We start from the raw sequence: 14995 nt of genomic DNA, 5'->3' as shown, positions 1-14995 counted from the left end.
ACCACTTATTTTGTAAGTATACATATGTAACAAACCTGCACGTTGTACACACGTACCCTAGAACTTAAAGTATAATAATAAAATTAAAAAAAAAAAAAAAGACTTGCTTGGAGGAATAATATTCAGCAACAATTTCAAGTAATTCCTTCTGATTTTCAAAAGCATTCATTTTGAGTGCAACTTTTCCTTTATACAAATTTAAATGTCTTATGCTTGAGCTAATTTCCTCATCGCTTCCTCCAAGAAAAAAAAAAACAAAACAGAACTTCAGCCTTCAACTAAAAAATACTTCATTATATGCACTCTGCATCCCTGGATCTTTCTGAAAAGATAATTTATTTTAAAAATAATGCGCTCCCCTAAAAAATGTTAAAAATTTCCAAAACCGACACTTCTAAAAGTTTTCAGAACCAAAATAATTTTTATTCTGTAAGTTTTTTTTTGAGACGGAGTTCTACTCTTGTTGCCCAAGCTGGAGTGCAATGGCGCCATCTTGGCTCACCGCAACCTCCGCCTCCTGGGTTCAAGTGATTATCCTGCCTCAGCCTCCCGATTAACTGGAATTACAGGCATGCGCCACCACGCCCGGCTCAGTTTTGTATTTTTAGTAGAGACCGGGTTTCTCCATGTTGATCAGGCTGGTCTCAACTCCCGACATCAGGTGATCCGCCCACCTCGGCCTCCCAAAGTGCTGGGATTACAGGCGTGAATCATCGCGCCTGGCCTCTGTAAGGTTTTTTTGAAAAAGGATATGGGCCAGGTGTGGTGGCTCACGCCTGTAATCCCAGCACTTTGTGGGGCCAACACAGGCAGATCACTTGAGGTCAGGAGTTTGAGACCAGCCTGGCCAACAAGATGAAACCCCCGTCTCTACTAAAAATACAAAAATTAGGTGGGTGTGGTGGCTGGTGCCTGTAATCCCAGCTATTTGAGAAGCTGAGGCAGGGGAATCACTTGAACTCGGGAGGCAGAGGTTGTGGTGGGCGGAGATTGCACCATTGCACTCCAGCCTGGGCAGCAGGGCGGACTCTGTCTCAAAAAAAAAAAAAAAGGATATGGAGGCAGAATAAGATAACAGAAAGACTGAGGAACTCTGGAGTTAGACAAAACTAGATTCAAATTCCAGTGGTACTGAGCAAGTAACTTGTGGATCTCAGTTCATTCATAAAATGGATATAATAACACTAATCTTGTAAAGATGCTCTGAGAGCTGGAAAGAATAAATGCAGTAACGTACCTACATATTGCAGATAATAAATAAGTACAACTAATAATACAATTATTTGTAGAGCTATGCCCCAAATATCTTCAGATTTAGCCATTTTTCCTTAAAAAAAAAGTCAAAACATTAAAATAAAGGCAGGTAATAAAAGAAGCACCCACATACTAACTACTCAGGAAAAAAGTAAATATTATTATTTAGCCTTATTTGCTTCAGAAGGATTTTTTTAAGTTATACTCAAGCCAAAATAACAAAATAAATTTAATCAAACTCAATGCTAAAATAAACGGGATTCACAGACAAATGCAAACTGGAAAAATTTTGAAGTTATAACTCCTAAAACAGCTCCTCTTGTAAATGAATTTCAAAAGTTCATAATATTAACAGCCTTCCCTACAGAACTAAACATTTCACTTTAAAATATGAACATAATGCTATTTAAAGGATTAATTCCCTATTTCTCTCTTCTGTCAAACTTCTACCTTGAAAATGCTTCACACCTAATATGTTAATCAAGACCAGGTGACAACACTAAAAAAGAATTTAATCACATAATTAAATGATTTTCTTTGCCTTAAAAGATCAATGTAAAACTATGTATTTCGGGTTCTAGAATGATGTCAAGAGTGGTGGCACCGTTCTAAGTCTCCCCAAAACCCCCCCATAAAAGGACAAAAAGCAATGAGGAAAACAAAAGCAAAATTCAACAACATGTACAACAAAATGAGGTGGCCAACATTTTAACAGCAGTGAAGTAGTCACTCAAATTCTTCCACAGAGTGTAATTATAAAAACTGGATAAAAAAATTTTTTTAATCACATTTAAAGACAATGAAAACCTTCCAAATGTAGACAGAAGCCTGCTTTGAGTTTAATATTTCAATTATCAAAAAACTGCAGCTGCAGGCAGGGCACAGGGTTTCATGCCTGTAATCCCAACACTTTGGGAGGTTGAGGCGGGTGGGCTGCTTCAACCCAGGAGTTTGTGACTAGCCTAAGCAACAGGATGAAACCCTTTCTCTACTAAAAATACAAAAAATTAGCCAGGTGTTGGTGGCACATGCCTGTGGTCCCAGCTACTTGGGAGGCTGAGGCAGGAGGATCGCTTGAGCCCAGGAGGTCAAGGCTGTGAAGAGGCATGATCATGTAACTGCACGCCAGCCTGGGTGACAAAGCAAGACCCTGTCTCAAAACAAAACAAAACAGACTCCTGATGTGCTCAGATGTTAGATTTAGCAGATCGAGGCTGCAATGCAGCAATTATACATATATATATAAACTGACAGAACATTTGTTCAAAGAATTAAAGGAAAATATAATGAGTGAACAGATAGGAAATATCAACATAGAAATGAGAACTATACAAAACAGAAATTCTAGAGCCAAAAAGTATAATGAACAAGATTAAAAATTCACTAGATGAGCTCAACAGAAAACTGGAGATAGAAGACTCAGTGAACTTGAAATTAGATCATGTGAATTACTCAATCCAAAGTATACAGAGAAAAAGAATTTAAAGAAATAAACAAGCAAACAAACCAAACCTCAGGGGACCTATGGGAAAATGAAACAGGCCAACATAATATGTAATCTAGAATAAGAGAGGTGGAAAAAAAGGCCAAAACAATTGAAAAAATAAGAGTAGCCCAAGCCCCCAAATTTGGTTGCAAACACTAATTCGTATGTCCAAGAAGCTAACTGAAATGGAAGCAGGAAAAAACACAAAGAAAGCTCCCCTAGACATGGTCTAAGTGCTGACAGCCAAACATAAAGTAAAACGTTGGAAAGCAGCCAGAGAAAAACAACATGTTACATATGGAGGAAGAATAAAACAAGTTGCTAACTTCTCATCAGAATATGGGATTGACAGAGCCAAAGTGCTGAAGGAACAGATGAAAGGAAAGTAAATTTCCAGGTAAGCAAAAAATGAGACAATTTGTAGCCAGCAGACCTACATAACAAGAAGTGCTAAAAGAAGTTCTGCAGGGTAAAGGGAAGGAATGCCAGATGACAATTTTGACACAAAAGAAGAAAAAAAGGGCAACAGAAATGGTAAATATACAGTAAATGTAAAAACAACCCACCACTACAAAAATTTGTTTTTCTTTTAATTTCTTTAAAGGACAGGTAACAGTTTAAGGCAAAAATAACACCACTGATGGTTTAATAACCTATATACCATCTGTATTATCTTTTTGTATAGTTCTGGGTTTGGAGAAGCATGTTAATACTCTACATATTTAAAAGCAAAAATCAGGAAGGATGAAGAAAAGCAGGAGTGGGGGGAGACTAAATCTGAAACAAATAAACCCAACTATACTTTAAATGAACACCATAATCACACCGAAAAGGAAAAAAGAAATCTAAATAATTTAAGAACACAGTACTTGACCTCACATTCCCTCAATCTTGGGCAGCGTCAGGGAGAATAACAAAGGAATCCTGAACTCCTTGTAGTATGTTTTTTGTACTTGTATGAACAATGCAATTCTGAAACTAATTAAGATTATTATAGGATTGAGCAAATGAATAAAAGTGCTGATGTTGCTGAGTGCCATGAAGTAAGAATTGGGGGAAGAACCAAAGCAAGGAATAATTCCATAAGGATGAACTAGAATTGGAGGTACAGGTTTGAGCATTCTTTATCCAAAATGCTTAGGACCAGGAGTGTTTCAGATTTTGGAATATTTGCTTATATTTAATGAGATATCTTGAAGATGAGACCCAAGTCTAAACACAAAATTAATTTGTTTCATATACACTTTATAGCCTGAAGGTAATTTTATACAAAAATATTGTTTCCTACATGAAACCAAGTTTGTGTACAGTGAACCATCAGAAAGCAAAGGTGTCAGGTGTGTATTTTCCACTTGTGGCATCATGTCAGCACTGAAAAACACTCAGATTCTAGAGCATTTTGGAGTTCAAATTTTTCAGATCAAGGTTGCTCAACCTGTATTGGGTGAACTCATGACTTCTAAATTACGTGTGTGTATGCATGTATAAGTACTGATACATGAATGTATTTCCTAACTGTCCTCTGAAGAGGTCTATGAATATATAAAGTAGCAATAAACACACCCAACATTCAGATCTTGGTTTCTATTAATAATACCATCCTTTACTAAAATGAACTAGGCAGCTAGTCATGGTGGTACATGCCTGTAGTCTCAGCTAAAAATAAAAAGAATTGGGGTTCTTTGGAAAAATAGTTGGTTCTGGGACCGTGCCAGAGAAGACAGAAGATAAATGCAGAACAGCTTGTTAAATCAGAAAATAATGAAGTCTCAAAAAAAAGAAAAAAAAAGATGGGGTCACATCACACACAGGATCCATCTTGAGGGGGTTCCTACTGGCCAAATCTGAGACAATTTAGACACCAAAATAATTAAGGACAGTAAAGAATTATAACCATTGAGAAAAATAAAAATTCATGGGTCAATGGTGACAATAAACTAAGAATAAGGGAAGACTCTTGGTAACAGAATAGAATGTCAACTGCTGTGGTTTTCTGTATTTGTGTTATAATTAACATTTAAAACTTAAAAAAAAAAAAAAAAGATGTAATTTTGAAATCCAGTGAGACAAAACACCCTAGAAACTGTTGAGAAAATAAAGGCTTTACAATAGCATGAGTGTAACTCAGTAAAGAAATAACCTTAATTAGAATCTCCTTCTACTTATAATAAGTACAAGCTAGACTAAATATACTGCTTTGGAGTATAGTACTCTCACATACAACAAAATTTTATAGCCCTTGCCTTCACTGACTATAATCTTATTTGTTTTTTTAAATTGTAACTGGTTGATAATATTAGCTCCCAAAAAAGTATTCACTACATTATTCAATGTCTTTTACATAAAGATCCATGAAAAATCCCTCTTAGAATTTGGAGTCAGAATTTTTCTCCTAAAGAACATGCACAGTTTATCAGAAAATAAGACCTAAGTGTATGTGAGGTGATGCATATGTTAATTAGCTTGATTTAGCCATTTTACAATGTATGCATATTTTCAAAATACGTATATTTTGTAAACTTTAAGTTTTTAAAACAAATCAATTGTTTAAGAAATGAAAGTAAGATCTGGCCAGGGGCGGTGGCTCACGCCTGTAATCCCAGCACTTTCAGAGGCCGAAGTGGGCGGATCACGAGGTCAGGAGATTGAGGCCATCCTGGCTAACACGGTGAAACCCCTTCTCTACTAAAAATACAAAGAATTAGCCAGGCATGGTGGCGGGTGCCTGTAGTCCCAGCTACTTGGGAGGCTGAGGCAGAAGAATGGCATGAACCCAGGAGGCGGAGCTTGCAGTGAGCCAAGACTCTGCCACTGCACTCCAGCCTGGGCTACAGTGAGACTCCAGAAAAAAAAAAAAAAAAAAAGAAAGATCTAACTAATCCATCAAGTTTCCTTTGTTGCCTTAGCTGCCAGAAAATTGATCTCTTTTCCATGTTTTTGATCTAACATATCTTCTGCTTAAATACACATGGTTACATGTTTTCTTTGCAAAATACCTCAAGTATCTTCTATCCTTTAAGATATAAGATAGACTATAAATTATAAATGTAAAAATCATCTTAACAATATGATTGCAATACTAATGTGAAATAATTTCACCTAATAGCAGTACCACAAACAGCCATTGCATTCATCTGTGGTTAAAAAAAATCAGCTTTCATCAACTCAAAAAAACATGCGATTGTTCAGAATGATTGCTTTTTAAAAAATACTTGACAAAAGCAAACTGTGAAAACCAATGTTTACACATAATACTGCCTTTCCACCCTCAAGTATTAATTGGGAAATGCAAAACAGTATTTCAGATAATTAGGAAAGAACTTTAAGACCTTTTTAAAATAATAAAATTCAAATTCCAATTCTCACAAACAAATATGCAAGAAAAAAATGCGTTGTTTAAATATTTTTTCTTCACAGACACTGCAATGATTATCTTGAGACATAATAATAGAAGCTACATCTACTGTAGGCGCCCTATGTGGTAGGCACTGTGGGGAGTTACCTATCTCTGATTACAATTACCAGCAAGGTAGCTCCCTTGCCCATTTTACAGATGTGTAACTTGCCTAGTGACACTACATAAGGGCATATGGCTAGACTGAATTCAGTGCTTTCTATAACTCAAAAGTCTATGTTATTCCACTTTAAATGAAGTAATAAGCATTTTTTTGGGTCCTTTTTCCGAAAAGAAAGCACTGTTATGTGTGCTTTCATTTTCTCTAGTGCTTCTTTTTGTTTCAGGAATTAGAATAAAACACACAAGCTGAATTTATATTCAAATGAGGTTAACAATTGAAATAAAAATGCTTAGGTTACAGTAATACGTTCTCTTTAGTTTGAATCCTATAAACTTAAAATCTACCTGAACAGAGTTTTCTGTTTTTATCCTAAGAAAAAAGTTTACAAGAAAAACAATAATGTAAGTTTTTAACGGAATGTTAGGACTTAATACGAAGACAAAAAAGCAGGAATGAGTTGAGACTTATTCTCTCCTTCGTAAACAAATAATCCTTAAACTATGTAAACAATAACACAGCACCACAACACTGAGTAACTTTCACATGCTTGGATTTGTAAAAATGGTGCAAGGAAATCTCTTTAGTGTACTTGTTCCTGAGATGAATCTACCACTTGGGGAAAGGTGCTGGCTATATAACCTAAGCCGATAGTTATATAACTTAAGAACAGACATTAAAAAAACTATTTTTCCATGTTTTTCCCTTCAGCCTAATTATGTACTCTCTAAAAATACTGGACCTTAATTTTTTGACCAGGTGATAAGTAAAACAACATAAACAAGTTTATAGGGAATAGTTGGGCTATCACCTCGACCCCTGTCCATCATCATCAACCCAGTTCCTTCCCTGTATACCCTATAAAACTTCTTATTGGTTCCCCACTTATCCTTTCAGAGATTTATTACACAGTTCCTTATTAAAATAAAGTTGGTTACAGGTACTTCACACATTCTAATGCTTTTCTTTTCATTTATCTCAATTTAACATGACCTAAAGAATGTCTGGCTATACTTTCTCAATGCCTTACATGCAGTCTTTGATTCCTGTAGCAAGGCTTTAAGTGAGCAGTACTGCAGGTAAAGCAAAAATGTGGTGAGCAAAGCTGACACCAAAGCTAGTGGTTAAATAGCTACAAGCTAACAGACATATAATCAATACCTAACCTTACCAGCAACACTAAAACAAATGAATTAGTATTTTCTAAATACCTAGCATAGTATCTATTATATCTATTTTACTATACAGTGCAGTTCCTTTTACAAAATAGACAACATATTTCGTCTTTTTTTAAATTTTTTTTAAAAAAAGGGATTTTTTTGTCTACCAGGCTTTCTAACATAATGATACACAATCCTGAGTCACCCTGGACTTAACAACAATAACAAAAAAGATTAAGTATATTATTAGTATATTCAAAACTAACCTATTACCAAGGATACAAATGTATTAGATATAAAATATAACCTGTGTTCTCAAGTACTTAATTGTATTATGGGTTGGAAATAAAAATAAAAGTCATAGGTACCAAGTAAGTGGTACAAACAAGTGTCATAAAAATGTAGCCCGAGGATAGTATACTTGTACTTGGAATGATCAGGAGAGACATTAAGAAGGTAGCTTTTGAGCCAAACCAATAAAGGTTGGCTTCATGGAGCAGAGAAAGCAGCAGCTAGTCAACGTGATGGACTTGGTGCTTTAAAATATTTAAGTAGGGAATGGCAAACTACAGCTCATGGTCTAAATTCAGTCCACTGCCTGTTTTGTATAACCTGTGGGCTACCAGTGGTTTTTATGTTTTTAAATGGTTGAAAAGTATCAAAAGAATATTTTATACCATATGAAAATTATGAAATTCATATACAAAGTTTTACTGGCACACAGCCACATTCATTCATTTACACATTATCTGTGACTGCTTCTGTACTGCAAGGCAGAGTTGTATAGCTGCAACAGAGACCATGTGAATCACAGCCTAAAATGTACTATCTGGCCCCTTAGAGAAAAAGTCTGCCAACCCCTTGCCTTGGGAAGGCCTATGTAGCTGAAGCACTATGAATGAGGGGCTGGGTGGAGGATGGTGAGACTGAAGCTAGAGAGTTAAGAGGAACCTGTGTGTCATGGTGAGGATTTGGGTTCACATCCTAAGAGTAATGAGGAAGCGGTTAAAGAGTTTTAAGTAGGAGACTGACAATTAGATTTGCATTTTGAAAAGATCATGCTGGTTGTTATTTTGGGGACCAGCAGACTAGGAGATATGAAGGCTAGTATAGTAAGTAGTTCAAGCAAGATATGAATATAGCTTAAACTTTGGTGCTGGCAAAGTAAAACAAGGAGGGTAGGCAAGATTATTTCTGAGATCTCTTCCAGTTCTAAAACGCTAAAAAGCCACAGTGGTTCAAAGTCTAGTTTTGCAGCTTTCCTGAGTGTTTCCAATTATCACAAACAATTCTCAAAACCGTTTTGCTAGGTGACAAAGATTCTTTGCCAGGCCAAACTTTGTTGAGGTTTTTGAACCTTCTGCTAGGCCCATCTGTCCAGTTTTAGCAAAGAACTCTGCTAAGTCAGTTTAGCAAGAAACCCCTATTCTTTATATCTGATTGTCCTTTACCATCCTCCATGATGTCTGATCACCCTGGACTTTTTTAGCAAGAATCCTGCTAGGTTGGTTTAGCCAGAATCCCCTTTACCCTTGATGTTTCCTCTTAGTAAGTTTCAATCCACTGATCCCACATTGCTTCTTGGCTATAAATTTCCACCTGCCCATGCTGTATTCAGAGTTGAGCCCAATCTGTCACCCACTTCAAGATCTCACTGCAGTGGCTGCTATACTTATCACAACGGTCCTGAATAAAGACTTCCTTACTGTGCTTTAACAAGTATCATTGAGTAATTTTCTCTTTAACATAGGAACAGCTCCCCAGTAGGTAGAATAAGTTAAAAATAAGCCAACAGAGCATTATGCATCTAAAGAGTGTTGGAATGACTACAGAATAAATGCCCCTCCCTCCATTAAAGCACTTTCTAAAATATGATTTATATTTGTTAAAGTCAGAAAGGACTACTTTTTTTTTTTTTTTTGAGACGGAGTCTCACTCTGTCGCCCAGGCTGGAGTGCAGTGGCTGGATCTCAGCTCACTGCAAGCTCCGCCTCCCAGGTTCACGCCATTCTCCTGCCTCAGTCTCCCGAGTAGCTGGGACTACAGGCGCCCGCCACCTCGCCCGGCTAGTTTTTTTGTATTTTTTAGTAGAGACGGGGTTTCACCGTGTTAGCCAGGATGGTCTCGATTTCCTGACCTCGTGATCCACCCGTCTCGGCCTCCCAAAGTGCTGGGATTACAGGCTTGAGCCACCGCGCCCGGCCAGGACTACTTTTATGATATTAAATTTACAGTTAAAGAATTTACAGGCAAATAATACAATTTAAATGAACACACAACACAAATACTGCTTAGGAACATTTTCACTGCACTGTTTTCCCCATAACTTAGTAATGACAAAACAAAGAACATACCTGCTACATTCTAACAATGTAACTTTAAGACGGCCTTCAGTAAGTGCCCATTGTTGTATATGGATATGCTCTTCATCTTCTTCAAATCCTTGCAAGGTCTGGTATGGAAAAAACGGCTTAAACCTGACAAAAGTAAAGATAAGTCTAAATGTCTGAATAATAAACACCACAGTTTAAAGCATAACAAAACCCACCTGTACAAAAACACAAAGCAAAATGAACACCTAATACTACATGTGCTCTACAAAATCAAAGCTTACCACACTCCCCCATAACTGGCAGCAAATGGTGCCTTCGCTATGGCACCCATAAGTCTTGGTTTTTTGGTATGCTCCCATTGATAAGGCAAGAGAGAACAAAAAAAAGAAAAATCTAGAGGCAGCAAGTAGGCCATGAAGTTTAGGTGAGGCAGGAGAGAGACTGTGAACCTGATGGAAAGTGTTCCTACAGTACAAGATCAAAATTCAGAATGCATGTTTCATGGAAATAATATACAGTCCCCTTAGTATCCATGGGGGATTGGTTCCAGTACTTCCCAAGGATACCAAAATCCAAGGATGCTCAAGTCTGTAATATAAAATGGCCCAGTATATGTATTATGCACATTCTCCAATATGTTTTGAATCATCTCTAGATTACCTATAATAACTAATGCAATGTAAATGCTATGTAAATAGTTGTTAAGACTATATTGTTCAGAGAATAATGACAAGGAAAAAAGTCTGTACATGTTCAGTGTAGATGAAATTTTTAAAAAATATTTTCAATCCACAGTTGTTTGAATCCATGGATGTGGAACCCATGAATGTGGAACCCACAAATACAGAGAGCTGTCTATAATAGACAGTGATTAGTACATGATAAAGATCACTGTAATAGCAACATTAACAACAATTAACACAGCAGAGGTATTCATCAGAGATGTTTACTAATTGCCAGGCAGTATGCTAAGTGCTTTATACATGCATTATCTTATTTAATGCTCACAACCCTGAAGAGGGCAATATTATTGGCTCCTCTCGCCAGATGAAAAGAATGAAGCTTAGGAAGGTTAACAAGTTTGTTCAGTTTTACAAAGTGAATGGCAAAACCAGAATTCAAGGTAGTCTGATTCCAAAGTTCAACTACATAAAACCTCAGTTTACCTATGAATTATTCAGGCATTCATATGCTCATCACTAATATTGTTGTTTTTATGGAGAAGTTTGTGCTGAGTTATAAACTGTAGGTTTTAAAAAACTTGTAATTTCAAACACAAATCATACTCCTCCATTAAAGCTAAAGAAAAAGAAAATGAAAGAAAATTGGGCTTAAAGCCCTGTGGTTTTCAATTCACCCTACACATTGTCACTTGCCATGATATCTACTTGCTCAGAAAGTTTTAGTGACTTCTTACTGACCACACACACAGATATAGACACATACATGGTCACAAGTTCTTGGTTTTACATTTAAGGTCCACCACAATTAATCTTCCTTTTTTATTTTTACTTTTTCTTGAGACAGGGTCTTACTCTGTCGCCCAAGCTTGGAGTGCAGTGGCACGGTCTTGGCTCACTGCAACCTCTGCCTCCTTGGTTCAAGGTATTCTCTTGCCTCAGCCTCCCAAGTGGCTGGGATTACAGGCATGCACCAGTACACCTGGATGATTTTTGTATTTTTAGTAGAGATGGGGTTTTGCCATGTTGGCCAGACCAGTCTTGAACTACTGACCTCAAGTGATCTGCCCGCCTCGGCCTCCCACATGGCCTTCCAAAGTGCTGGGATTACAGGCCTGAGCCACCACATCCAGCCCACAATTAATCTTTCTAATCACGTATTACCTTAATATAAACATTCCAATCTAGAAAGTCACCTCATATGCCCAGAAGACACAATGAATATTCCTGCCTTCAGGCCTTTCATACCAACTGGAGGTTTTCCCAGATTCCTCAAAGCCTCTTCAAATCCTCCCCTCTTTCACACTCTGCCATACATGCTGCTTTCTTCTCTATCTTGCAGTCTTCTAAACTGCTGTGCATTTATGCCTTAAAATGTCAAATATGACTTAGTCTCACAATTCTCTGCATCCATCACATACCTGACAGGATGTTTCACACATTATCAGGATCTGAGTATGTGTTACACTGATTTACAAACAGTTAACACTAAAAGTGAAATAAACACTTAGAAAATATCAATAGCCTACTATAGTTTATACTGAAAGATAGTAATAGAGGGGGTTAAATGCTGTTTTATGCTTTCCCAGTAAATAAGATTAAAGAAAAAAAATTTAAGGAAACGTTAAGTAGGGACACAGGCAATGCTCATTGCTTTTCTCCTGTTTCTAAATTAGTATGGAAAGCAGAAAGCCCCCTCAGTTTCTCCCAACTAAAACACTAATTTGCATTTGAAGTCATTTGATTCAGACAGACTGGCACCAAATTTTTAGAGGGAAAAAAAATAGTAGCTAAATTTATATCAATATAATATTGTAGCTGGGTGCTTTTAACACAGTCCTTATGACTCCTGAAAAACATATACCTCTGTTACTTTGCAAAAAATTATAATCATCATATATACTAGAAACTTGGAATTTAATAATCCAAGTTAGCTAAATCACAACTGCTCTAAGAACCAGCTTTTCTTGTCAAATATAAAGTCAAAATTCAATTAAAAAATTTCTCACAGGAGTATGAGTTGAATGTTATATGGAATAAAGTCTAACAGGGGGTTTTGCTAAGAGCGTTTATGCACAAAAATAATTTGAAATCAGAACAATGTCTTCCATTTTAAATGAATATACTATACGGTGGGATAAAGCATGAACATGTTCGGCAAGCCAATAAATAGAATCCACACATTAAAATTCTCTAAGAACATTTGGTTTTCAGAACTTTTAAGTCCAAGTCTTTAAGTATCCCAAACCCATAAAGAATCCAAACAATGAAGCAGGCTACCTCTATCACTTTCTTTTATCTTCCTATTCCATCATATGATCTTTCTTCAAAATCCATTAGTCTTTATTTCCTAATGAACCTATTAACTCAAAAATGTCAGTTTTTTCACTCAGGCTTCCCCCAAAAATAGTCTTAACAAACTACCTGTACTTCCTCCTGTAGAAAACTTAAAAACCCAAACTAGGAAGATCGACTTTAAGGATGACAGTATGAAGAGCCCTGCTGATCTGCTCCCCAGTGAAACTGGTGAAAATTATTTTAAACCAAAACATTTACAGTCTCTGGAAATGGTCTTAAGAGCAAACAGCAAAGTTTTAAAATCTACTTAAGAAAATCTACGAAAATTTGACAAGAAAGTCAAGTCTGTAGTGTTTGAACCCTGTTTCCCCAACAAGCTCAGGGTGGCAGAGACTACACGCTAGACTTATTTTTTATTTTTTATTTTTATTTTTTGAGACGGAGTCTTGATCTGTCACCCAGGCTGGAGTGCAGTGGCATGATCTTGGTTCACTGCAAGCTCCGCCTCCCAGGTTCACGCTATTCTCCTGCCTCAGCCTCCCGAGTAGCTGGGACTACAGGCGCCCGTCACCACACCCAGCTATTTTTTTGTATTTTTAGCAGAGACGGGGTTTCACCGTGTTAGCCAGGATGATCTCAATCTCCTGACCTTGTGATCCGCCTGTGTCAGTCTCCCAAAGTGCTGGGATTACAGGTGTGAGCCACCGCGCCAGGCCACTCCACGCTAGACTTCTACTGCCATGAACACAGGGCTCCCTCATCCCACAGCTCTCATTTGGTGAGCTTTCTCCCTGGGAGGAGGAGGAGGAGGAGGAGGAGGAGGATAGGAACACTTCTCATCCAGCCTCCAGTCACCTGTTACTTCCAGGCAAGTTCGGTCAACGGTGGGGGGGCTTCCTTCATTGACCCAGCCCCCACTCATGGAATGGAGGGTCTACCTTGGGCACAGAACATTGAGAATACTGGAGCCCTGACTGTCTTGCACTGGCTCATGAGGAAGTGGTTCCATAGCGGAAAAGGCAAGCCAAGAGGACCTCAGGCTACTCCATGCCCAATCTAGCACTCAGCTCCTATAGTTGTGGTATCACCTAGAGAGAAGCCTATGGCCATCTTCACCCCTGGCTCCAGAGACCTGGTTCTGATTATTTCGCTAAGGGGAAAAGGAGAGGGAGAGGCAGGTCAGAAAACAGATTCTCCCAATCTCTTCCCAAAGGAATTAATTTCATTTACAATAGTCTGTGAAGAAGCTCAAACCTAAAGGTACTATCAAGAACAATGGAGGTGGTGGTGAAAAGCGCATGTCTTCCTTCAAGGATTTAAGGAAGACATATCCTAGGCTGCAGGCTGCTGTGCTCCTAGTAGAGAAACAGGAAATAAGATAGCTGGGAGGAGCCCTCCTAGGGTGAGAGCAAGTATCAAACACTTAACCAAGGAAACTATTCCTGAAGGAGGCACAACTTGATTGGGACAGTTTGTAGAACAAGTTACACCCCTGGGTGCTATTAAAAGCAACAAGAGAGTTAACACTAGTGGTGGGGAGGGGGTGAGTTGGGTGGGTGTACTGTACTAAAATAATCCAGGCAGCCAACCTAAAAACAGATAAGCAAATTATCAAGCTCTGGGTAAGGGGAGACCAGTATCTAAGGTTGCTACAATATATTATCTAAAGTGTCTGGTTTGCAAGAAAAAGTTTTGAGACATACAAAGAAACAGAAAAGTACGACCTATACAGCAAAAAACAAAAACAAAACAAAACAAAACAAAAAAAACACACACACACTACCTGTGAGAGGGACCAGATGTTAGACTTAACAGAAAAAGACTCAAAATTTGTGGAGACCAAAGTTCTTATTTACAGAGGAAGCCTTCAGGTAGTAGGCTTCAGAGAATAGGTTGTAAAACGTTTCTTATCAGACTTAAAGTCTGTGTCGATGTTAAATTTGTCTCCATAAATATGTTCATGGAACAAGACATGATTAAATAACTAGAGGGGGGGTTCGGCTATTGGGGTTCGGCCAGGCGTGGTGGCTCATGCCTGTAATCCCAGCATTTTGGGAGGCTGAGGCGGGCAGATCACCTGAGGTCAGGAGTTCGAGACCAGCCTGACCAATATGATGAAATCCTGTCTCTACTAAAAATATAAAAATTAACCCAGGCGTGGTGTCACATGCCTGTAATCCCAGATACTCGGGAGGCTGAGATAGGAGAATCGCTTGAACCTGGGAGGCGGAGGTAGAAGTGAACTGAGATCGCACTCCAGCCTGGGCAA

At 37.9% G+C, this 14995-nt stretch overlaps 1 protein-coding gene across 1 annotated transcript in view; it reads right to left on the bottom strand.

Annotated features, from left to right (window-relative positions):
- The window catches only part of PDZD8 (PDZ domain containing 8), a 108633-nt gene that overhangs the window by 57959 nt on the left and 35679 nt on the right, over positions 1-14995 (bottom strand). Inside the window, exon 2 of the mRNA XM_011927804.1 lies at positions 9770-9892. Coding sequence (XP_011783194.1) covers positions 9770-9892 — 123 coding nt within the window. The remainder of the gene's footprint in view (positions 1-9769; positions 9893-14995) is intronic.

This window comes from Colobus angolensis, unplaced genomic scaffold (genome assembly GCF_000951035.1).
Source record: "Colobus angolensis palliatus isolate OR3802 unplaced genomic scaffold, Cang.pa_1.0 Scaffold75, whole genome shotgun sequence".
Taxonomy (NCBI): Eukaryota; Metazoa; Chordata; class Mammalia; order Primates; family Cercopithecidae; genus Colobus; species Colobus angolensis.
This window is presented reverse-complemented; position numbering and strand designations above follow the sequence as displayed.